Source organism: Chaetodon auriga, chromosome 16 (assembly GCF_051107435.1).
Source record: "Chaetodon auriga isolate fChaAug3 chromosome 16, fChaAug3.hap1, whole genome shotgun sequence".
NCBI lineage: Eukaryota > Metazoa > Chordata > Actinopteri > Chaetodontiformes > Chaetodontidae > Chaetodon > Chaetodon auriga.
The window spans coordinates 12817684-12843797 of NC_135089.1; the positions used below are offsets into that span (position 1 = coordinate 12817684).

The 26114-nt window shown below is 42.3% G+C and overlaps 1 protein-coding gene across 1 annotated transcript in view; it reads right to left on the reverse strand.

Annotated features, from left to right (window-relative positions):
- The window catches only part of LOC143334586 (Na(+)/H(+) exchange regulatory cofactor NHE-RF2), a 34327-nt gene that overhangs the window by 4910 nt on the left and 3303 nt on the right, over nucleotides 1-26114 (reverse strand). Inside the window, exon 3 of the mRNA XM_076753440.1 lies at nucleotides 5660-5887. Coding sequence (XP_076609555.1) covers nucleotides 5660-5887 — 228 coding nt within the window. The remainder of the gene's footprint in view (nucleotides 1-5659; nucleotides 5888-26114) is intronic.

The window sequence follows — 26114 nt, forward strand, 5'->3', positions numbered from 1 at the left end:
ATAAATGTAGAGAGTAGGACTGTAGGCAAATAGGTGCAAGGAGACAGACTTAATGGGTCTATCAGAGATGAAATGATGAGGAAACAGGATCAACAGCAACAAAGTACAGGGAAGACAACATTAAATGAGTTGGAAGAATTGACAGATGGAAAATGTGAACAGCTCCTCTCGAATCTGTACTTTCTTCCCAGGGTCCATGCCAGACAAGACAGACAAGCAGGCAGACATGAAAACAGACATCAGTCAGTCAGGGACACAGACAGACAGTTTGATACAGAGAGAACAAGCATCTTTGTATACGGCCAAACAACAGGTGTTGTGTCATGTTTCACAGCCCTTCATCAACAGTCCAACCCCACACAAGACAATGCACTGCTCTCTGAGCTGGGCTAATTAATACATGCTGTAGGAACAGGACAGAAGCTTATTTCTCATGGGACTATTCCTCAGGGAAACTCTTGATGCTAGTGTGTGTGTGTGTGTGTGTGTGTGTGTGTGTGTGTGTGTCTGCCTGTTTAAGTGCATGTCTCATGAAAGTCAAGGGAGGTCCAGCCACCTCAAGTCCATGGGCAAATTTCTGAAGTGGCGTGTGTGTGTGTGTGTGTGTGTGTGTGTGTGTGTGTGTGTGTAAGCTACAGACTAACATTGGATTCATCAAAACAAATTTCAAAGACTGCAGGACAGTGTTAAACAAGCTGTTACAGATACTTGTTATATTTGTTATCTCGAATGAATTCATTAATTTTGGGTGGGTGAATTAGTGGAAACTGAATGGTCCCAGAGCAGCTGGCATGTTCTTCCAGGGGAAAGAGTGAGTGCCATGTTTGCTAAATCAAGTTTAGAAAAGAGTCACGGTGATGTCTCAGCATAAGACACCATTCCTTGGTTGAAATTATGGAGACAGGCTTCGATCTCTGTTCATTGTCAGTGTCCCTGTATCCCTGATCCCTGCCCGAGGCACAAGTAGAATTAGACCCACACCTCATTTACACCATATTCAAATGGAATCTCTATCTGAATATGTTACCTGGGTAACAAATGATCTGATCCTGCCTTTGTATTTACACCTGGTGATTTTAACACGTTCTCGCTCTCCTCATTGAGTTAGGATCTCTGTCCTGAGTAATTTGAGGTGGCAGCAAATCAGGCCCAGGCTGCCTTTAAAAATGACAGAGTTTTGTAAGTTGTTAACTTAGGTGAAGCTTTAGAAACTTTGTGAAATCTTGCCTATGACAAATTCTTAATTATTTGTCCCCTTAGGTGTATACAGTAGACCTTGTTAACAGCAGATCAGCTGCACAGGTGAGTGCAATAGACATCGTTGCACATTGAGTTACTTCTTCATGTATATAATTCATTTCCTGCCCGCATCACATTCATTTCATTTCCATTGCACAATGTTTAGGCACTTTCATGACACAGAATAGATGTATAATCAGTAATTAGAAGCGATGGTGCAAGTGGAAAAGTTAAGGGAGCAGAAGCTACTACATTTCATCACGAGGGTGACATGAATGTGTGTATCGGATTTTATGGCAATTCATCCAATAGCTGTTGGGACACTTCACTTTAAATCCCACATGTGAACATCATGGCAGCACCAGAGGAAAAGTCAGGGGTTCACTAAAACCATTAGGATTGTTTGTACAACATTTTGTGCCCATCCATCAATTGGATATTGACATTATTTTACTAGATCAGTGAAAAGTGTGACATGATGGTGATGCTTGGTAAAATAAAGAGGATCAGCCAAGTCTTTAGGATTCATCCTCTGGTGATCATGACAATCCAAACAATAGCTGTCCAGGTATTTCAGTCTGGACCAAACAATTGGAAAAGTGTGCGTGATGCACTTTTGAATATTCTTTGATGTCACCGGCTAGTTTGTGAGAGGTCCAGAGTACGCATTGTTGAGCACAGGCAGTGCAGAGAGACTGATGAGGCGTTCACCGGTGTCTGCCAAAACATCGGCAGAAAGCCGAGCTCTCACCATAGCCTTCACAATGCTCGCTGCTGATACACCTCCAGTGTAATGGGGCGTGGTGAGAGAAAAAGACAGCGAGGGACAACGAGGGAGAGAGAGAGACCTGTCATGGCTGTTCACCTCTCTAACAAGCTGCTGACAGATAACACGAGCGCCGTCTTGACGCATGGTCAGAGACGGTTGCAATTATCAGCATGTACACACACACACACACACACACACACACACACACACACACACGCAGCAGCCAACTAAATCAACAGGGGCTCAGATTTTTCGCTCCAAACAAAACTAAAACACTGAGATAAAGTTCTAAAGCTGGCGTGAAATCACGTATTTATCAGAACACTCAGAGTCTCATAAAGTTTACCTTACAGCCTCCCAGAGGAAATTAAAGTTAACTGCAATACAAAAACAGTGCAAAGCTTTATGCAAACAGTAAACACACATTTTCTTTTTCCACAAAAAACAAAAAAAAAGGCAAATACATGAATGGTTACAAGGAATGGGGACATAAATAGTAATAAACTACATTTCAGCTCTAAGCTCAGCAAATATTATGAACCATCTTATTTCATTCCTATATAAAATATATCAAGATGTTTCCCAATGTATTCACATGTACATGGTGCAAATAAAACTCCTTCATTGAATTGAGTTTGGCCTGATACTGTCTTCAGTACGTTCCTATGTCATTTGTGTGTGTGTATGTAAATGCAATCCTCAATTTATGTCTCCATGGAGAGATGCCGGGAGGTGGTGGACTGTTACTGTCATAGTGGCCTGCTGGAGGATGTTCCCACACACTCTAACCAACCAACTAATGTCCCAGTGGAGCATACCAAGCCTGCAAACAACTGCAGCTCTGCTTGGTGGTCATTACCACAGTTATAGGACCATACCAATGGTTATCCATGTTTTGGTCCATTGATGACATTATTGTCTACAATTTATATTATGGTCACCATAGACAGATTTCCTCCCTTACAGGCAGAAATTGACTTCTATTCAGGGGGTTCACTACGATATGAAAGGTGTGATGACCTAAAATTGTTGGTGTTACTGCAGATAGGATGAACATTTCACCTTTAAAATTTGTCTATAGAAACTGTATCTGTATCAGCCCATTAGCTCGGCTTAGCTTAGCTTGCCTGGCTCCTGAAGGTGTGTGCTTGCAGTCAAGAAGCAGACACATTAATTATTATCTTCTAATTGTTGTTGCTGTTTGTTTTTTGTCCTCATTAAACAAATGAGATACATGTTAATTAGTGACTTTTTGTTACCTTTGAATAGAGCCAGAGAAGCTGTTTTCCCCTGTTTTTATGCTAAGCTAAGATAGGAGTATTGATCTTCTCATGTAATTCTTGGTAAGAAACATTCTTAATTCAAGAAATAGCCTATACCATATTTTAACAGGCCAGTTCGTAAGTGCAGAGTCCTTACTGAAAACACCTATCAGGACGCAGAGTCAAAACAAGTCCTGCTCTGGACTTGACTGCCATGCAACACTGAACTCACTTTGGGACAAAAAATATGAAAAAATGTGTTATCTTGCTGTTGTGCCACGCAAGTCTCTGAAAGCTGATTTTAGGAAATTTTGTCCTGAGCTGCTCTTAAGTGGAACTGCTAGCTGCCTGAAAGTTAAGAAATGAATCCAAAAGCCTGATGGGAAAATTGTCTAAAACATAAACCACAAATACTTTCTTTATAATTTGGAGGGCCCTGAATGAACTCTGTTTAACCTCACTATCAGACCCTATTGGAATCCTGTTGGGCCTGCTCTGCAGCCTGGTCTCGACCCTGATGTACAGCCAGTGAGGGCAAAGGTCATGGGAATGAAGGGTGAATGCTGTGTGTGTACACTCAGATAAAAAACTGCTTATAATGAAAATGAGGTTACTGCCATCATGTATTTTGTTTTTTAACCAAGGGAAAGTTGACTAAGTACTCACGCTCTTGTCACCCACTTCCTCACCCCTTTTGGAGATTTCAATGAACGACTTTTAACTTTTATGTAACCGCCACTTAAAATGGTCTCTTCATTTCAGTCCTTGCATCGTCGCTCTCTGCTTCTCATTTTCTCTCTTAGCCAACACACACTCTCTCTGCCTCTAATTCTCTCTAAGTTTTATAAGAAGACATACATAAACACACACTCCTGCTTCCCTCCTCCTCCATGTCTCTCCCCCGTCAGCCCTTGTGATCAGACTGATTTATAGCGGCCTCTCCTCTCCCCTATGACCGGCCTCTTTGCTCTTTCCAGTCTGACACACGGTGAAGATTGAGTCCAGGCTTCAGGTCCTGTTATTGTTAGAAACAGAGGCCTGACAGTGTAGACACGAGTGTGAGTCCTGCCATTTTAATCACAGCTGTGACAGCGTATGTCGATGAGGTCACATCTGTATTCAATCAGGTGTGGGAGACTGCATGAAATGGTGACTTTTAGACTCTCCTGCAGCTCTGTTTTTAAACAACAGCTAATTCTAATTAATTCATTTTTAATACTTTAATACTCTGGAAAAGGGTAGGCAGTGCTGTGTCTTGGTGTGTCCTTGGGTAAATACCCAAAAGAAGGACATCTAAGTGTACATATAGAGTTAACTGGAGGTAACAGATTGAATGGCTGCGTGGAAATGTGGGCACATGTGCAAAATCAGTGAGTGTAGGTGCACAGCAACAAACACACTTACAAAGATACAGAAAAACATGCTCCTCCAAAGTGGCAAGATGAAGACTTGCAGGAAGCCTCTGGAGCAGTTTTCTCACACCCAGTCAATCATGGTATTCTCTGACATGTACCAGACTAAGTTAGAATCATTTATCATTTGTCACGTCATTAGCCTGTGTACACGTTTCATCTCCTCATCCCTCTGCCCAGCTCTACTGTGTCAACCCAGCGCATGTGTGCATCAAAACACTCACAGAATACTCACTCATTGTTCTGTGCTTGACATCCCACCACCCAAAGTCCCTCCAGCTTATCACCGCTGCTGTGGAGGTTCCACCATGAACTTCTTAAGAAGCACACACATAAAACACTCCTCACAGCACCACCACCCACCACAGACACAAATTTTTGTATCTGTATGTATCGGACCTGCATCGGATGTTGTTAGGAATCATCTGAATCGCTTCATTTTCTGTTTTAAGTTTCAAATAATAAAACATGATTTGCATTTGAAACCCATATAAAAACAGAAAAAAAAGAAACAAATATGTTTGCACTGAATCTAAATAAAAGCTGTGCATATTATATGCTTTTCATTTAAAAGGTTATGTAAAAATGGAATATGGTCAAGATAATCTAATCTGAAATGCTCCCTTGTTGATTTTGCATGCACTTTTGAGATGGCCCCTAAATTAAAGGAAGAATATTACTATAAAAATTCAGATGCTGTTCGAACCTGTTAAAAAGGCAAAATATGTTCATATCTGAATAATGTATTTGTGTCTGTTTACATCCCACACTCATACATAGAGTGGACCAAATAACAGGAATAGCAACAATGATAATACAGTGCAGTCCAATATAAAAGAGCTGAATGTGACAGTGTAAACAAAAACTGAGCCAGAGGTAGGATTTACTGCAGGACTACTGCATTGGATTGCATGGTCCTGTCAGGTGCTCCTGCTCTTATACTACCCAGACACTCCATGCACGCTCCTCTGTCCTACCTCAATCAGCCTGTCTTGTGGACGGAGCCCGGCGTGGTCTGCAGGTGATCCTGGGTCCAGGGAGCGGATGTACTGTCCAGGCCGGGATCGGTCACTGTGGAGGTTGAAGCCGTAGCCTATCTCAGACCGCGCCAGGTGGCACAGACGTGGAACGAGCTCGGACGGGTCGACTGGGGGCCGTGAATGGGATTGGGCCTGGGTGTGGGCTTCAACCTGGGCAATAGCCTCCTGGAACAGAATGAGACAAGTGTGTGATTATGCCATGTGGAAATCCTAATCCTTTTGCTTGATTTTAGTTGTGCATTAGGGTCTCAGCACAGGCTGTAGTGCTGTACATAATTAGTCTGGGTGATAATATGCATTTGGTAATTTTTTACTAACAAACTGCTTCACAGGCAGTACTGTCAACACACAAATCATTGTACACCTGTTTCAACTTGAAAGGTTTGTAGCAACACAAATGTCACCAGTGTGACTCAAATGAAGCCGGTTGCTCACATAATATTACACAATTTACCACTTAAAAATGTGATAACATCTTTTATTTTGGGAATCATCATCAAAAGTTAGACAGCTGCGGCTCAGAATTGGAGTAGAGAGAGCTCTGTGGAGCGATGGGATCACTCTCAGCTCGGAAGTAGATAGAAAATACCCCCAAACATCGGTATTTAGATTGCTTAAAAGCCTATAAAAGAGGTTTAAATGGTGCAGCATATGTAGAGAGTCAGAGAGGCATTCTGCTGTCTGCAGAGCATGTGAACACAGCAGGTGATTAAAACACATAGCTGAGTCACTTTGGTCATTTAGCAAAAAAACAAACTTTCAGTCCTCTAAGTTTCATACAAAATGTTGTCACTTCAAGGCACCACTGATTACTGTATCATAAGAGAATGCAATTTGACCAAATCACATTCAGCGTATCATATTGTGAAACAACTTGTCAATCATTCTTTGTTGGTAACAGATGTATTCTGCTTTATATGTTTTCATTTTGTGCTGCCTTTCACTCACAGATGTCACATTTTATTATAGAGTGTATTTCACCCCGGACTAAAGCTGTCCATTTGCAGCACATCACTGACACTTGTACCAGCCTGGATGAAGACATTTATAGAACCTGTATAATTGTGCCTTGAGCTCCACAGTGTGATCACACTGATTTACTGCCTACACACTGGGAAAAAATGTGCAGCGAGAGGGATGATAGCATGCTGGCCAGCTCTGTAACCTCAGCTGATATAAGCTGTTAGAAGTAACAGACAGGTAGAGTGGGTGTTGGGTGAAATATGAGTCTACATACAGTACACATGCTGGGTGCATAGGACAGATCTGCAATCATATTACGCAACATGACAACTCTATTGTTTCCCCTGCATATGTGAAGCTACCATCATGGTCCAGCTTGAGCCTGCTAAAAATACTTATGGAGTGTGTGGGCAGGGTGAAAGAGAGAGAAAGAGAGATAAAGGTAATGTAGTGTGTAGAGAGGAGGAGATGGTTTGTGAGTTATTCTGAAAGACAGAAGGCAGCTTTTTATAAAACTGTTTTTGTAACTTATTATTGCAAATGCAGCTTAGGGATCATTGCTGAGCCTCGATCACCATAAAAGTGCCTCCGATTCTACTCCATGACTGTAAAAAATAACACAGATGGCAATGTATAATTTCATTTCAGGCGCTGAATTCTTCAGGGTAGCAGTGATCTGGGCAACTTGCCTTGTCAAGGAGGGAGAGAGAGAGAGTAACAACAACTCTGATGAATCCCTCCTGATTCTGCTTTTTCTAGCTGGAGGGGAAGCGCATGGGTTGGGCGGCAGGCAGATCTTACAAGGGAGAGGAAAAATATATCTCCAATCAGATGTATTAGCATCATGGGATCTGGGCGGAAGGAGAAAAAATGGCAGAAAGAGAGAGAGAGAGAGAGGAGAAAGGGACCGAGCAAGGAAGGAGCGAGCGTGTGGGAGGACTAGAAAATTAGATGCAGCGACAGGATTGAGAAAGAGAGTTCAAGAGAAGAAACAGTAAGAGAAAGACAAGATGCAGATAAACAGATAGAGAGCGTGGTACAGAAAAACAAGGATGACAGAAGTTTCCAGTTAGCGACAACAGGGAGGAAAAGAGTTTGCAGTGGAGCTCCTCTAACATAAACAGTGAGAGTAGCACAGCTGGGAGTCATTATGTGGGGGAGACGCAAGTGTCTGCCAATCTAACCTCTGACTGCCTCTTGATGCCTGTCCGCACCCCACTAATCACCCCCTGGGGCCTGTGCCATCTCTTAAAGTCTGAACCTTTGACGCTAGTGTGCATTTTGGACACTTCTGCCACTGCATGGGTTTAACTGTGGGCAGGCGTGAGTGTCAGCGATGAGAGGGTGGCAACGCGACCGTGTGCCCGCGTGGATGGATGCAGATGTCTGACTTGCATGTGAAAGTGTAGAGGACGGAGACTCCTGGCTGAAAAGATGTCAGCCTGAGAGGTTTGGAGTTACCACACAACCTCTTCAAACCGAGAGGCCATCAAGTGAAATGCGGTCACCGTGTTTGTTTGAACTGCGGGTGCTGAAAACTTCATGGTTTTTGTGAAAAATATTTTGATGAGAGAGAGAAATGAGATGTAACATTTTCCCCCATCGTCAGCAAACTAGTTTAGGAACGCTGTCAGTTATCAGCATCGGACATTTTTTCCAAAGGTTCCAGTGGGAGGAGAAGCAGTAGGAACTCCTGGGAAAACACAGTATTCATGTTTTGTTCCAGGTGCCAGAATGTAACTGCTCAAAACATGGAAAACTCTGCTATAAATCAGGGTGTGTTTCTATAAGGAAAACAATATGGAATATTTCACGCCCATGGCAGAACATTACGGGGTCTGATGGACCAACATACGTCCTGACCTCAGCGTCCTGACTGCAGCACACTGACAGGATGTGCTGTCACAGGGACCAGTGCCATCCCATGAATTCCTTTAGTTTCCTGTCACAATCGGCCTTTGTTTGTCAGTCTCTGTGAGTACATGTGGGGGAGAGAACTGTGTACACACAAGACTTGTGTTTGACTCTGTGGTTTAGTAATTTTGATATTAGAAATTTGACTTATTGCCACATGAATCCTACATGAGTTTGAACTCCATTCACACACATTCACTAAACGCCACCCCCGTCCCCTGTTGTTATTCCTCTCACAGCTTTCAGTTTTCACGTGGAACGCAGAGAGTTAATGATAACGGGGGCAGATTTACCCCTCAAAATTCTTGGTAATGTAAATGTGTTCTAACAATGGGTTCTTGACTTCAAAGGTACAACGGAGCAGGCTTTTCTCGCCGACGACATTTTATCAGCTGGCTAACTAATATTAGCTTCATGAATAGGATGAAACACTGTTTCCAGCTGACTTGAACATTTCCAGCTGACCTGTTCTACAATGAGGAACTTGTACTAGAGGTCTTTAACATCATTTTGTGGCTATGTGTCTCTAATAATATAATAGTATAATGTTAAAAGACTGACTATAAAGCTGCATGTTTCAGGAAAGTCAGCATCCTCACTAGTGGATGATCCATGTGGAAAACAGGGAAAAAAATAAGCAGCATTGTTCTTGTATTTATTTAAAGCTAGTTAGTCCTTGTATTATAAGTAAGATCAGAGTTTAAATTTAATCTAACATAATCCTGTTTACATTTACTTTTAAAGATTCACATTTAGTGAAGTGAGATTCAGAACTATTTTTTTCCAATATGCAAAACTGTCATTAGGCAGTTATTTTAATATAATTTAGCAGTCATGGCATGTCTGCGTGTGTTTGTGACTGTGTATATGAGTTTTAATGAGACCAGTGTGATGTTTATGTGGTGTATGAAGACATACCAGCTTACATGTTTAATATGCGTGTCTATCTGCACACACGCACATGTGTATATTTCCCTCTGCATGCAAACGCTGGCAGTGATGTTGGCAGTTGATGAAACTAGATCGCAGCTTGTTGAATAATTGAGCGGTGGCCTGCTGCGATGGATGGATCATGACCGCTGTTAACCCTTTCACAGCCAAGCATCATTGGCTCACCGCTGGCTCACGACACAATGAAGTGTGTTTGGGCATGCATGTGTGTTTTTGTGTGCTTTTAGAAGTGTCTTTACATCCAGTGTGTATGTATGCGTGCGTGTAAGACTTTTTGTCAACAATGCTTTCACTTGCATGCTCACAGGGGATTATCGTTAACTTAATATCCCCATTCTGATAAATCAGGAGCTCAAGTTTCCTTTGAGCCCGAAGTCAGAAGTATCCAGGTTTCCCTGCTGAGTTTGGTTTGCTAAGATGTGGCAAAGTCTGAAGCACGACTAAGAGTGCCAGCAAATAAGATCTAAGGGACTAGTTTCAGCTTAACGTGTGTGTACTGCAAACACACTCACCACTGTGGATAGATTACCAATTTATCGACCAAAAACGCTACACATGTATTGAATAAATTGAAAAGTGAGTCAATCAATGGACAGAACAAGGAAGCGTTGTGAGGGAAAATCCAATCTGCTGTTTAACTATAAGTGCATTCATCAGTTTTTGTTCCATGGCCCTGATGTAATTTTTTATGACTTTCCATAACTCGACCAGAGCTCTTCCAGGACCCAAAAACAGTATCCCAGTTTCTAAATGTTATTTTTCAACTTGGAAATATTTTAGTGGAGTCGACAGCCTGTATTCCAGCTGGGCGTGCTATGCAGAAATTACCATAAGCCCAGAGTCAAAACAGCTGAAAACACTGACTTCTGCTGCAATAAAGTGTCACTCACGTTGAAGGATACATTCCAGTGTACTCCTGTAATAACTGACCATTTACATTTGTTTCACTTGTGTACAAATTACTTGACCATGTGCATACAAAACATCCAAATGATCCAAATGTTGTGTTAGATTCAATAACGTTGTAATTACATTTTTACAAAGACACTGCCATTCATACGCGAGCTACTCTAACTAGCGAAAAGCTGCTGCTCCACCAGGACGACTTTTCGCCTGGCACATGCGCCTTTAGCCTCAATCTTTAATTCAATTTAATTCAATTCATTTCATGTATGGAGCCATCATGTGCATATCTCAGACTTTTCATTATAAAAAACAAATCAACAAGAAACACGATCAGTTCAATTCAACTTTTTAATCAACTTGCAGCATTTCAGTGCAAGTGTTAGCTTATGCTAGCTGGCTACACCTGACAAAACCAGTTAGCGACAGCTTGGTTTTGTTTCCCACGGTGTGAAATGAAAAACCCATTGCTTCAAAAATTACAAGAATTTTGCTAATGCCCGCCATCCTTCATGTTGACAGCAACAGTAACAGTAACTACGGGAGGTGTCAACAGTCTGATATGAGCAATGGTTTGCTTCTTACTTTTAAAGTGTAATTAGTGCCTGATGAGTCAAAATGTGCACATCAAACAATAATACAACTAGAATTATCTCCTTGTGGTCGTGCACCTCCACCAACCAGTCAACTGCAGTTTACATCCTTGTCTGTCCAGACTCATATAAAGACAATAAATTTTCACTATGTTTTCACTAAATTGATATGTTTGATTCCAGTGAATAATTTCCAGTGAGAAACATGCTGTCTTCACTTAGAGACTCTTTTTACAGAGCAGTATAGAGGACTGACAGAGAGCTTCATCACATGGTGCACTGCCAATCACCTGAAGCTCAATATTAGCAAAACCAATGAGCATGTGGTGGACGGCAATGCTTCAAATATGGATGTTGCTGCAAAGACAGGCACAAATTTTGAAACAAGGAAGCTTCACACACATCTTCTACCTGGCAGCACAGAAGATCTAGTGATTAGTGTCACCAATTTTTTATCTGACCAAATGTGAAATATGGTCACAATCTCCCCTTCTGTTCCTGAGTTATGGTGTTGAATAATGGCCATCACTTCATCATTTAATGTTTTCAGACATATGTGTGAATTTTGTCAAAATGAAGATAGAAATTCTTGAGTTATGGTCAAAAACATGTTTTCTGAAATCACAGTGACCTTTGAACAACAAAATCTAATCAGTTCATCCTTGAGTCCAATCAACGTTCACGTGTGGCATTTGATGAAATTCCCTCAAGGCGTTCCTGAGATAACACATTCGTGAGAACGGAGTGGATTTGCATTATGCCGGTGAAGTACAAACAACCGTAGCACATGGGACTTTTGCTTATATCAGGGTTGATAACCAGCTGCCATGAGAACAGCAGTGGAACCAGTGGAACCAGTTCCATCTGTCAGAGAGAAGAGGTGTGACTTTTTTGAGATTTCACGATGAGCTGAGAGGAACACATAGGCCGCATACACACCTTATCTCTAGATTTTAGGGAGGTTTCAGTCTAAAGAGTCTTGTATGTGCTGACATTGCTGTGTGTTTGCGTGACAGGACAATGCACAGACTTCATTGCTTTACAGAAGTATCACCAAAGCCCATATGAGGATGATTTAAAGGGGTTTTTACCAAATTAAGAAGATTTCTGTCTGTCAGGCATTCTGGCCACGACAGCTCTGCCCTCAAACTGTTAGCGCATATATGTGCATGTGTGTGTTCCCCACATGCAGCTGCTTCAAGTGTTGCTCAATCAGAGAGGAAAAAGAGCCGATCTGGCCAGTTCCATGTGGGCGAGAAAGAGAGAGATCAGTGGGAAGGAAAATGACAGGCAGCTGGAGAAAAGCAGAGAGGGATTTTGGACCTTTAAAAATAAAAATGAAGGAGAGGGAATAGGGGAAAAAAGTGGCAGAGGCGAGCAACAGAAGAGAGACGCACTCAGGAAGATAAAGAGAAATAGGTTAGACAGAGGGGGAGATGATGCACAGCATGAGGAGGACGGGAAGAAAAGCAGCACCGGAGAGAGCGGAGAGAACATGAGAACACGAGGACTGGCCAGAGATCTCAATAACCAACAGCTTTCCCCACTGGTGTTGTGGCGTATTGCGTAACAGCAGTGTGATACGAAGGCTAGCTGAGTGTATTTGTGTGTCCAGCTCTGCTGTACCAGGACAGGACCTGCTGAGATCTGTTTACAATGTCCCCTGCTCTGCTGCAGAGTGTGTGTGTGTGTGTGTGTGTGTGTGTGTGTGTGTGTATGTGTGTGCGCGCTACCTGCTGTTTAAGTGTTTTCCTGAGATCATAATTCAGGAGCGAGTGAAAGAGAGAGAGGAGAGTAAAAACAACAGCGAATGAGCCTCCTGGAAAAAAAAGATGGAGGGACAAAGTAAGGAGCAGGAGCCAAGCAGCAACATGATCAGATTGGAAAACTGATATTTGTCATGGAGCATACTGTCACACTGTACTCGCCAGAAGCCTGGGTTGATGGATGCCACAGGTCCAAGATTATTTCACACAAATTTAGTGGATTAAAAGAGTAGTTTGACGTTTTTCATGGGATATATCCCCATTCTAATAAATCTCATTTGCTTTCTTGCTGAGAGTTCAACGTGAATATTGATACCACTTTCATGTCTGCATGGTTAGCGAAATATGAAGCCGGAGCAAGCAGCCCATTAGCATGACTGAAAACATGGGGAAACAGCTAGCTCAGCCCAAAAGCAGCATCTTCCTATCTTGTCTTCTTTTGCTTTCCTTATGCTAAGCTAAGCTAACTGGCTGCTGGCTCCAGCTACATATTTATCGGGAAAGGGATGGCGTGCCCTAAAAGTCTGCATAGCTGAACTTGTCACGAGTCACTATGACTTGACATGCTGTGCTGTCACAATGCCCCCGAGTCAAATCTTCATATCCTGTGTCATTCACCAGCACTAATGAATGTGGCGTCTTCATGACGAACTGAAATACAGCATAAAGAACTCAAGTCAGCTCGCACATCGCTTGTCTTTGTTCTTCTCCGTCTTTGTGTTTTGTCGCAAACTGTCTGCTTTATGCCGTTGATTATGCTTCTGAAGGCTTAATCAACATAATTCCTTTATTTCACTGCCACAACCTTCAGAAAGGATGAGCTGCAGGGATGCTACTCCCAAACAAGTTTCAGTTTTTAATGGGCAGTTCTCTTTAAATAGACAGAGGCAACATTTCTCTTTCCCTTCCAACTTTAAAGAGAGAGGACTCAGTGATAGGAGGACAAGAGATTATGCTCCTGGTCTAGGTCCAGAAAAATATGCATTCACTCCCTTGAATTCATGAATACAGCTATCAAGAAAGCAAAAAGCACTTCATCAGCCAGCAACTGCACCGTAATGCTGAGGAAAAACTTACTAATGAGCTGTAAAATTATTCAAACTTTTGCAATACTGAGCTAAATAATCTCACGAATCAGACATAGATGTTGATGTTTGTTGTCATTCCCCACATGTTCACAATGCCTGCAGCTCAACTCTCCAGCTGACTGAAAAGCTGCGGGGCCGAAGCAGCCGATCGCTGCAGAACTCTGGAGTGCAAACATGCTGTACAGGGTGTCATAGCTTGAGGCTGAACTGTCACATGAGCACAGATGAGCTCACAATGGATTCTTAAGGCACTCAGCTTGACTTATTATATAAATATTAGCACAGAACAATAGCTTTCATGCTGACACGATGCCACTCCGCCTTCCCACAAACCTCCAGTGTGTCACATGATGCTGTAAAGAAGTCGATATTTTAAAGCAGACAGGTGCTTTTCTCCCAACTGATTCAACATGTGTGATACAAAAACAACGAGCCTTGGTGCTGCCAAAAATAATATTTCACTGAACACATTTTTGTTATTTCACAACAGACATTGTGCTATTCATACTGTGCATATTAAAATGTTTATCTGTCCCTTGAGGGTTTAAGGTTTGAACTCTTGTACGTTAACACTGCAGGAAAACAAGTACAAAATCCAAAAAACTCATACATTTTGATTTAGTGACCCAAACACCCACTTCCTGTGTCACAGATCTCAAGCTAAAGAAATGAAATACGGTGGAAAATGTCTATCCTCTAGAGAACCCTTTGATAAAAGAGTGTTTCAGCGATGAAATGTGTGAAAACGTACTGTACATGCGCACAGACTTTACTCTTTCAGCCCACCGGCTACATTAACCAAATGCTCTGCTCTGCAAAGCGTTAACATACATCCAAAAACAACTTAACATTATTACTGTTCTGCAAACTGCATGAAATTCAATCAGATCTGTCTTGTTGTTGCTGGTATTTCTTGGCTCTGGTTGTTCTCAGGTCAGCTGTGACTCTGAACAGGCTGTGTGTGGAATCAGTGAGAGAGTGTTACTAGGGATCTACACAACATACTGCATCAACGTTTTTGTACAGATGACAAATTTAGAGAAAATTCCTCTTTTTTTTTCTCATTGTGTTCATTGTATTCTCGTGTGAGCAGCCTCAGCTGTCTTTAAACCTCAAACAACCATATTTAAGACTAAATAGGACCATAATGAAGCTAGTTTTTCATTATTATATGACTCTTGATGCCAACAGTGCTTTGGCAACACAAGTGTTCGCACATGTCACCCTGATGCGGCCTTTCTGTGAGAGGGAGCTCAGCTTTAGTTTCCATGAGAACCCACTGTCTGAAGTTGATTGAATTTTCCTGGACCTGTTTCATGGTCCACAATAGCTTGTGGACTGTGAAAGAAAGAAACGGCTGAAAAGCACAAACAAACCATCCAAAATGAGATTTAATGTCAATGTCAGAGTCACATCAACATACATTGAAACTGGCTCTTCCCTTCATGCCTGTGCATTAGCAGCGTCTCAACATATCCTGTTTCACTTTCATGATCGCAGCATGTCACGAGGAGGTTAGTGAAACTATGCAAAAACAGACAGAAAGAGAGACTGAGAGAGACAGAGGAAAGACGGCAAACCAACAGGTGGTTTAAACCCCTCTTATACACTTTCCCCATCTGCCTCTCACCGTCTTTCTACACTCCATTCTTCCTTAATCTCCTTAAACACACGTCAACCCTCCATGTTGTGGTATTTCGTGTCTTCTTTCTGCCCAAATTCTTGAACTCTTTCCCTCTTTTCTACTTCATTTCTTTGTTTGAGCACCTCGTGTTACAACACACGTAGCAAAGTGGCTGCAGAATACAACGTTTCTGCCTATTTGCATTTAAATGTCGGTTTAAACTGTGTGGGCTGCTGGCGATGCTGATATATTCAGCAGTTATGTGCTGGTGTGTGTCACGGATGAGGGAAGGAGTTTTTAAAGGTGAATGCAGCTCCTCTTCTTCTCTGGTTATTTCGATCTATCATTAGATAAACTAGTTTTTTTCTCCATTAAATTCTTGTCAGTTTTTCCCTCTATGTGTTTTTTCACGTGTGTGAGAGGACAGCTTGATGGTGGTGATGTAATGTGTGTGCGTGTGTGTCCACACCCCTGTTATCAGCGTGTGGCAGATATCTCTCCTCCCTTGGTTAGAACATAAGACTGAGAGAGAGAGAGAGAGAGAGAGAGAGAGAGAGAGAGGAGTGTGACAAGGGTAGTGAACATGAAGAGCATTAAAAGGTGGTGGCAGTGTTCTTTCTTCTCTTCAACCTTTATTTAACCAGGAGCAAGATTAAAATGTTCCTTTTTAAGAGTGTACTGGAAGAACAACTGCAGAGTTGGTGTGTGTAGAGTTGAAACAGTTAATGGAAAAGTCCTTTAAGCCATTTTATAAGCTGGTTTGAGCTGTAATAATTTGAAACTGTAATAAGCTAAGTGACATTAGCTTGTGGCAGATATATCAGCATTGGTGTATGTTGGCCAATAGCTAAAATATTTTAGCACAGAAATCCCAAACTAGGTGTGAGGGCTCTCATCTACTACATAGTACTGACAAGTGTATTTTTACACTGTCCCACTCAATATATAGTCATAACAAAAACAAACAAAAAAACACCACCAATAAAAATCCAAGGATTTGTATCATGATTCATTGTTTATTTTATGTGTTTATGTAAAAAAAGGGCTGATATATCATTAGTGGATATTGATATGTTGATATTGGATATTGATATTGCCTCCTGTATCGGTTTGAGGATCATTTGAAAATGTCACCTTGGGCTCTGGGAAACTGTGATGGACATTTTTCACAATTTTCTGCCAATCAGACAATTATGTGATTGATGGTGAAAATAGTATAGTAACTGTATACATATGAGGCATCATAGAGAGACAAATGTGCTCGGTGGGAGAGGCCTCACAGATGACGCCAGGCCAAAGATTTACATAGCTCTGTGTGTGTGTGTGTGTGTGTGTGTGTGTGTGTGTGTGTGTGTAAAAGCCAACAGAGGGATATAAATTTCTTTCTCCCACTTTCTTAGCATAATGAATCAATTAGAGGGCATTCCTGTCTGCAGTGACGCCACACACATCCTTCCCATACTTTAATGCACACAAACCTCACCTCATACACACACACACACACACACACACACACACACAGTCCTGTATACATAATTTATGGGTACATTACATGGTTACCCTAACCATAACCAAAACCACTACTCGCCTAACCCTAACTTTAATCCCAGTCTTCATCCTAAAATGTAATGATTTGCATTATGGGGACCTGCACTTTGTCCCCATAAGGAAGGTGGCTGTGTAATCAGATTGTGTAACCAGATTTCTGCCCCCACAACACACACACACACACACACACACACACACACACACACGACCTAAACCTCCCCCTCAGTGCGTTAATTCACTCAAGCATCTATAGAATTCCCATCCCATCTTCTCGTCTGCCACAACCAGAAAAGGACAGCTGCAATTAAACTGATCCGAGATGCTGATGTGTGAACTGAGTGAAACACAGCAGGGCCAGTGGGACATTCGAAACAAACGCCTGAGTGTGCTTTTCAAGGTGTGTGTGAACAGTGCGTGGAGGGATGTGTGGGAATGTACGCTGGCTCACAGCTGTGAGCGCAGCAGTGAGCAGATGCAAACTGAACATGTGTGAATTGGTCAGGAGGAGTGAGGGTGGCAGCCCATGGATAAACCTGTGAAACGGCACAGTTGTGACAGTGAGGCTATAACCAGAACTATAACTACACACTAGCTTTCGAGGACTTGTCAATCAGCAGTAACGAGGTCTGGCCGTGAAGAATTTCTCACTGCCTGCCTCTCGAGCTCTGTGTCTTTCCAGTGTTTGTTACTCTTTCTCTCTCTCGTATTTGCTGGCAATGCTGTTGTTGTGTGGGCGGCACAAACATCGATCCTCGGCCTGGCTACAGCCGACCTACGCTCCACCGATATTCCCACATCCAACAACTGATGGTTAAAAGATGAGATTAAGAAAATGGAGAATGAGAAGCAGAGTGAGTGCATGTTTCAGGAACAGATATGATTTGTTGGGATAGGTCCCAAAATCCAAGGCTTGTAGGAACTGAACAGTTACCAGTTTTCAAAGGGATTTCAGATGGAAGTCCCAGATGATTCAAAGATGGCTGCCTGTTTTCCCTTATTCTGACCCAGTAAGGGCCACACAAAAGTAGTGCAATCTATAAATAATGTTGACAATTTGGGTCAAGCTTTTTAATTGCTACAGCTACAATTTGTGGACAGGAGTTCAGCAAAGGAATGTTACAGCTTCAGAGGCCAATCTGTATAATTATGGTTTATGGGACAATTATAACAAACTTTACTTGTATAGCACTTTTATGTGGCACAAAAAAACATTGAATGCAGACAGGCAGAAAAGTTATAATATAGTAATTTTTGGTAGAGAATTACAGGGAAGTCAATGAGGTAACAAGACGAGTTTGATTTTAAGTCTGTATTCTTCAAGAAGAGTTTTGTTCTGTCGAGTGCAGGTACATACTCACAAACATGCTGGAGCCAGACCACGGAGTGTTTAAAAGGCCTCAGTAAAGCCTTAAAGTCACTTCAAATCAACTGAAAGCCAGTGCAAAGAGGCGTTACCCAAGCAGGACTGAGATACTTAAATAATCTGACAATCAAAAGTTGGATTAGTGACAGAGATAAATCCTACATTTCTGACACAAAGCTAAACAGAGGGAACCAGGTGGTCAGAGTTTTCTTCAATGAATTGGAGGGCATTATTAGACTATTAATGCTGTTATTGATTTTACAGATACATAAAGTGATGTGAGGCGGCACAGTGGCGCAGCAGGTAGTCGCTGGTTCGATCCCCGGGTCGGGCAGGGCCTTTCTGTGTGAAGTTTGCATGTTCTTCCCGTGCATGCGTGGGTTTTCTCCGGGGGACTCCGGCCTCCTCCCACAGACCAAAAACACGCTCATTAGGTTAATTGGTGACTCTAAATTGTCCATAGGTGTGAGTGTGAGTGTGAATGGTTGTATGTCTGTGTGTCTGTCTATGTTGCCCTGCAATCGGCTGGCGACCGGTTCAGTGTGTACCCCGCCTCTCGCCCATTGCCAGCTGGGATAGGCTCCAGCCCCCTGCAACCCCGAAAGGGATACGCGGGTATAGAAGATGAATGAATGAATGAATGAATAAAGTGAACAACAAACAACAAAGAAATGTCAGGATTATGTATTACTTGGCCAAGCAGAACCATATAGATACAAAACAGAAGTGGACCTGTGACAGAGCCTTGAGATACTCCACCGCTCAGAGGGGCACCAAACTGATGGTAAAAGATAAACCGCTCGACATTGTCTGTAATATTGCAGTGTCTCTTAGATAACAAATGAAGATATTAAGATTTAATGTTTCAAATGCAGAGCTAAATTCAACTTTAAAAAAAAGGCCAAACTTTCAACAGCCTCACTTGGAAAGGGGAGATTGACCTTTGGTCGAGCACTCTTAGTGCTATGCTTTGCTTGAAAGCCAGATAAACTTGAGATCGTGGACAAAGGGGTATTCCTTATTATTTTAAATCAAATTATGCAAACACTGTGACTTAAGCGATGACACAGCGACACAGACATTTCCTGTAGAGGTCAAAGAATTATTTTGTTGGTCAAGTCAAACTCTGTGTGCAGAGAGACTATCAGGTCAATGTCTTCTGGGTTAACAAACATTTGAATATATTAGCAGTTCTGCATGTGGAGATAATATATGGAGATACACAGCTGTGCTCACTCTCTCTCTCACACACACACACCCACCCACACACGTTTAATACAATACACTCAGTTGTGCCTGTCGCTCCTAAATTATCTAACTAATTCAACCCTTTCTGTTCCCCAAATGCACACGCCCTCTTTCCCCACTTATGACTCTTCCACATCCTACAGGCCATGGTTTTACTCCAGGAATTTGGTTTACTCTCTCCTACACAGGGACACACACACCACACAGACACACACACACACAGAATCCAGACCCCTGCATCGTGATGTAACACAGTTGGTATTTGGGGGGGATGGGTCGTCTTGAAAACTAGCTCCAGATGTACAATCACCTAAAAACCAAATTTATGCAAATTCATATTTCATCTGCTATCTTACGTGGATGGTTTTATTCCAGTGATGTGATTGGAAACGTTTTGCTTGTTGACGCCAGGTTAAATAAATGTTAAACAATTGAAATGCCTTCTCTTTGCCAAAAGGAAACACTTGAGGAGGATTTTTGACACTGGTTCCATGCTGCCACGTTAACATCAACTGTACCGCTACTGTTCGGCCCTCAGAGTATCACGCACAACCTCGAATGCCTCGCTTGTCAAAGCAGCAAAAAACATCCTCGGATTTGTGCGCCCCATACAGCACGTCTGGGAGGCAGGCAGAAATGGAGCACAGATGATCACACAGGCTGAAGTGCTGAGTACCTCCAGACGACTCCCGTACTGAGTGCTGATACATTATAGCCGACAGGCAACATCTTTTCCCTATTATCCTGGCAAAATGAGAACCTGAGTCAGGGAACAGGACAAGGAGGGGATGTGAGGGAGCCTGACCTGAGCCATCAACTCATTTTGTATTGTTAGAAATTAATGGCCAGAGATGATTGTTTTGGTAGCAGGGGCCCAAAGACCACAAACCAAAGGGACAATTAAAGAATAATGTGCCAAACAAGTGACAGTAACATGACAGTGAACATCTTTGCAACATCTGTGCAGAGATGGAGGAAAAGCAGAGACAGAGATCAGAAAAAAGGTGTTTACTACAGTTATGGGTCTATTTAGTGCTGAAAAAATGTGTGTATGTGTCTGATGCAGCATATTCTCAGTGTTCATTACTGCTACAGCACTTCTCATTTTTCTTCTGTTTATTGTCAGCAAATGCATCTCCTACGTTGCTCTCTCTCTCTCACAGATGCACGAGTGTTACTATTTGTGTTTAGTTAAGTCTGACCCTATGACCTCAAGCCCTGACCCTTAAAAACTGTGCTCTCTGTCCATGGTTTTCTCACGCAGATCTCTTTCACTCAAATGCTACGATCATAACTCCAGAGGATGCACATGTTTTAGTAATTAAAGAAGTTCGCCGTAGGAGGACTTTGTGAAAACTGTTGGGACTCTCTGGTGTAGTTCGTCTCCATGTTGGACTTGTTTATTCTCTGCTGGTGTTTAGATGGAAATCAGGAGTTTGTTAAGGTTTCACCACCTGTGACACACGTGTGTCCTCCCATAGCAGAGCTCAAATATGCACATAAACTTGTACCCTCCTGTGAGCAGACACACACACACTGAATAAAACACAACATGTGATCAATCCTCATACGTCACACATAGCTGTATTACATTCTTGACCACAAACACACACCCCTCCTCTCTCTTTCACTGTTTTAACAGATGTGTGTGTGTGATCTACAGGGAGCAGATGATCCCTAACAGGCCTTTGCAAATCCTACACATGATGTACTGAAGCTTATTACAACACAAAGTGCTGCTCACATGTTAGTCTGTGTGCTAGCAGCTGGGGCGATCATCTGGACTCCCGCAACTGTTTCATACTGATTTTGTGCCTGACTGAACCGAAACATCATATGAGCTCCAAAGCTCTTTGAAACATCGTCATTAAAAGGTCAAACTCATAATGAACACACCAAAGATAAAACAGAGACTGTTCCAGGATCTGCATTCATGACTCTGCAAAACTCACCTCCTCCTTTTCCTCTTTGCGACTCCTTTCCTTTTTCACACACTCCACATTAATCCTTCATTTTGCTAAATTTTGTCACATGTATCTTTCCAGCACACTAATCCTGATGCTGACAGTTACCATAGCAACAGTTTTCCATGTACTTCCTAACAAGCCCGGTGTTATACCAACCAGGAGTGCGGTGGGCCTGGAAAGAACAACAACAAAAGACCACAATATGTTTGTGTGAGCGACGGAGCCCTCACCACCAACAGAGAGGGAAAATTCAGGCCACGGAGAGGTGGGAGAGGAGAGCACCAGAGACAATATCTCCCTCAAAATGCAGCAACATCTGTAAAACGAGCTCGGAACATGTCTGTCTCTATGAGGCTGTATGTCTCTGTCTGTCTGTCTGTCTGTCTGTCTGTCTGCACGGCATAATATTTGTGTTACACTTTGATATTTTCTGACGTATTAGCCTTCTTGCTTGTCGAGAAGATGTCCAATGAACATGCATTTAAACCACCAAAATCATCTGCACGGACATGAATGAATGCAAGCCAACACACAATGAAGATGGAGAGATGCAAATTCTGCGGGACACTTTTCTAAAACTGTCCTCTTGGCTGAATTATCTAGTCATGTTGTAGCCATGTTTATAGGTTGATAGTCTTGAATCTGTAGGTTTGTGTATGCATGTAGGGATGCAACTGACAGTTTCATTTATGGTTAATCTGCTGATTATATTTTATTTGGGTCTTCAAAACAACAGAAACAGAAAATAGTGAAAAATGCCTGGCGCAATATCGTAGAAAAACCAGCAAATTCCCGCATTTGAGGACTTGGAATCACTAAAAAACCAAAACAACAACAACCGATTGAATATCAAAATTGCTGCAGATTAATATTCCGTGCTTGTGTGCTGTGTGTGAGTTAAAAAAGGTTCTGGTGAGAAAGTGACAACTGACACTTTATCTTGAGCTTTAGTGTTAATGGCACTCCCACATGTGTGTGCAAAGGGAAGTAAGACAAGCATGGAGACAGAGCGCTGACACCTCAGGTGTGTGCTGAGGTAAGACGAGACATCTCAAACTATGGTCATAATGTTCTTGTCCTTGAAGCGTCTCTTCCTTTCTCCCTGGAACAGGCACAGGCATACTCCAGCATCACTCACTGTGTTAAATGTGTTCCAAGCACTCTGCTGGCTGCCAGCGTGCCAACAAGTAAACGATTGAGCAAGAAAGTGTTTGAGAGACAATAGGTAAGAAAAGGACCGAACTGAGCTGGTGCTTCAATCTGATACAATTTCCTCTGATCTTGTCACAAAGAGATGGACCGAGAGCAAGATGGTATGTCTTTAAAGTGTTGTTTACACTTTGAGGTTTAATCCATGTCTCCTTTATACAGCCCGCTTCAAATTTCTTGGTTTTCAATTTCAATCCACCATATACACACATAGCTATGATAAACTGCAAAGTGACAGACAATGAATTATTCTTTATACACACAATAGTTTTCAAGGTGAAACTACACCAGCCAACACGCTGTTTTTTCCAGCAATTCTCTTCTATTTGGGGTTTCAAAGTAGAAAAAAAACAAACAACAAAGTTGATTGATGGAAAATAACTTTGGTTTGACGGGGACAACAGCCAGGGTAATATTTGATGTAACTTCAAACTCAGGGGTTTTCAGCAGGCTAAAAAAGGGTCAAAAGAAGCTAAAAATTAGTGAGATGCTCAGTAACGGTGTCCCTTGAGTCTTAATGTGCAATGACAACAACAAAACAGCTTTTGGCTAGACACAAGGCCATACCCTTACCCTATATGAGGTTCTGTAATTAATTGTTAAGGTCTGAATATTAAGAAGTCCACTTTGAGAAGTGCAAGTCACACTGAATCTAAAAATATATCACTGTGTGTTTAGATTTGACTGAGTTAAGAGTCAGAGAAGGAGGTCAGATTTTGCTGCAAACTGCAGCAACCAGACTTTTAAAGCAACAGAGTTTTAAAATACCTCCATGAGATGTGTGTCACAGCCGCTGCTGCAGCTCCAACTGTTGACCGTGTTGACAGGCAGACCAAACTTCAACAAAATAAATGTGCCTTTCACTTCAGGCAGTTTATTTACTTGAGAATGTCTCTCTTTCTCCATCACCTCTGTCGTGCCCCCCTGGAGAGCCATGCCTCGCAGTTTGAAAACCTCTACTTTACAGCAACATTCACTCAAAGTGAAACGAAATGGCAGCGAAAGCACAACAAACTCAGGCAGTATGAACTGTTGTTGTGAGGCTCAGTTAATCCCGCTGTCAGAGTGGTGGTCAGATGTTTACAGGCAATTTTATAGTCCTCAGCAGATTTCAAGGTGCTGAAAACATGTAGTTCACAAAGACATGACCCAGTGTGCACACACCCACCATCGCTGACGTACTGGCACATGCACAGGCATCACCAAGAACCATCAAACCTCTTCAAAAACTCTCCCCCTCACTGTATGACTGCACTACCCCTGCAAACATTTGCTTTCCCCACTCCCCTGCCCCAATGAGGGGGGCCCATTTCCCGAAACTCCCTCCAACAAAACCTTCCAAGGTTGTTATTGGCTGCTCTCATTCTTGGGTTTCCTTCAGTCCAAATGCTGGCTGCTCTCTGTCTCCCCATCTCTGCCTCATTCCATTTTCTCCTGCCTTTTCTTGAAAATAAAAGTAGGCAAAGAAATCTGCTGCTCTCAGCAGCCTCGCTCTCAGATGCTCAGACTTTTCCAGCTTTGGACAACAAGACAAAGAATTAGGAAGAGCAATGAACACACGTTCTTATCAGCAGCAATTGTTGACTTGGTGATGAATGGTTTCATCACTGATCAGTCTGTTTTCCCCTCTGCTTTTGTTGTGGTAATTACAGTACATTGATTGCCAAAGCTCCTTGTCAGCCACATGGACGAATGACTACTACACACCAGACATAATATGCTGTATCAGCCTGCAATGTCAACACTGAGTCTGCATATTTGCGGTGGAACAGCTTCCTTTGTGTTGGGACAGGAAACAGAGACATCCAACTGTTTGCAGACTATCAAGGTACCAATGGAGTGATGGCTGTGAAGGTTTCAGTGCTCCAGCTCAGGCAGGAGGTAGTTTATGGCCAGTCAAACTTCCCTGTGTAAAGGAAATTGTTTAACATCAATGTTCCAACAGAAGCTCATACATTGTCTCCAATTTTCCTGCTTTTGCACAACTAATGCCTTCTGGCTCATCCAGCTAAACCTTCTTTCCATTCTTTCATTACAGTCATTAAAGTCTGAGAGAAAGAGAGAAATGAGAGACCTCTAAGAATTTCCTGAACCTTCGCTGGGCCAATCCAACCCCATCCAGCACTGGGATTTCTCCCCACAGGTCGCGAAAGCCAGAGCTGAACAAAGACACACTCACACATTTAAGACTTTAACTGATCGGCCCTGTCGCTGCTCTTGTAGAAACAGCTCTTGAGTGGCGCTCACATATTGGCAGGGCAATGCTAAGTGAAAACACATGTTGTGTAAATGCAGAAAGCAGAAGTTGAGCGGTCTCCTCTCGCTGTTAGGGACCATGTGAAACCCAAGCTGATCCGATCTTTGCCTTCCAGGAGAGACAGAGTGGACGGAAACACATCCTGTTTTCCATGCCGACATCGACTAATCAAACAGTGAAATGAAAAAAATAAAAACAATAAAAACAAAAATGTATCAAGTGACTTTTGGGGGTTATGCAACTAACTGTGACAAAGAGTGTGTGTAAATAAACAGGGGAAGATGGGACATGAATGGCCTGTGAGGAAGAATTCCTCTGGAATATCATTTCACAATAAATGCAATATCTATAATAGGAAGGCATTCAGAAAATCTCCCAGCCAGCCGTCTTTATTCATATACTTTTTACGATTTCTGTGGATTTCCTGTTCTGCAGAGTCACCGCGCTGTCCATTGCCAGATTCCTACCCTCTGACTGGTCCCACCCTCTGACCTCTCTCACCCCCTTTGACCTCTAACACAACATCTGGAAGGCTTTCAGCTACCCATGTTCTTTTCTCAGGACACACACACATTCATAGACAGACATACATACATGGAAGGCTGCAGGACAGGATGGAAACTTGCATGACAGCTACTAATCTAAACTGAAACTGGCAAAGCAGCCAGAAAACAATCTGGGGTGAAAGCATGTCTGAGTCACTACCTTCAATCTGTTTGCTAATGCTTTTTATATTTATAACTCTTGGTTTGAGACTTGACAAATGTCTAAGAATACTTTGTTTGACTGTCTGTGAGAGCTTGTGTTTTGAGGCTTAAGATGCTTATTGTCTTGGTCAATAAGATAACTAACTTCATATTAACTAATTATTTTTCTTGCTGAGGTTTAGATGAGAGGATTGATTCCACTCTAATGTCTGTACGCTAAATATTAGGCTATCATCAGCAGCTGGTTAGCTTAGCTTAGCACAAAGACTGAGAACGGGGGAAACGATTAGA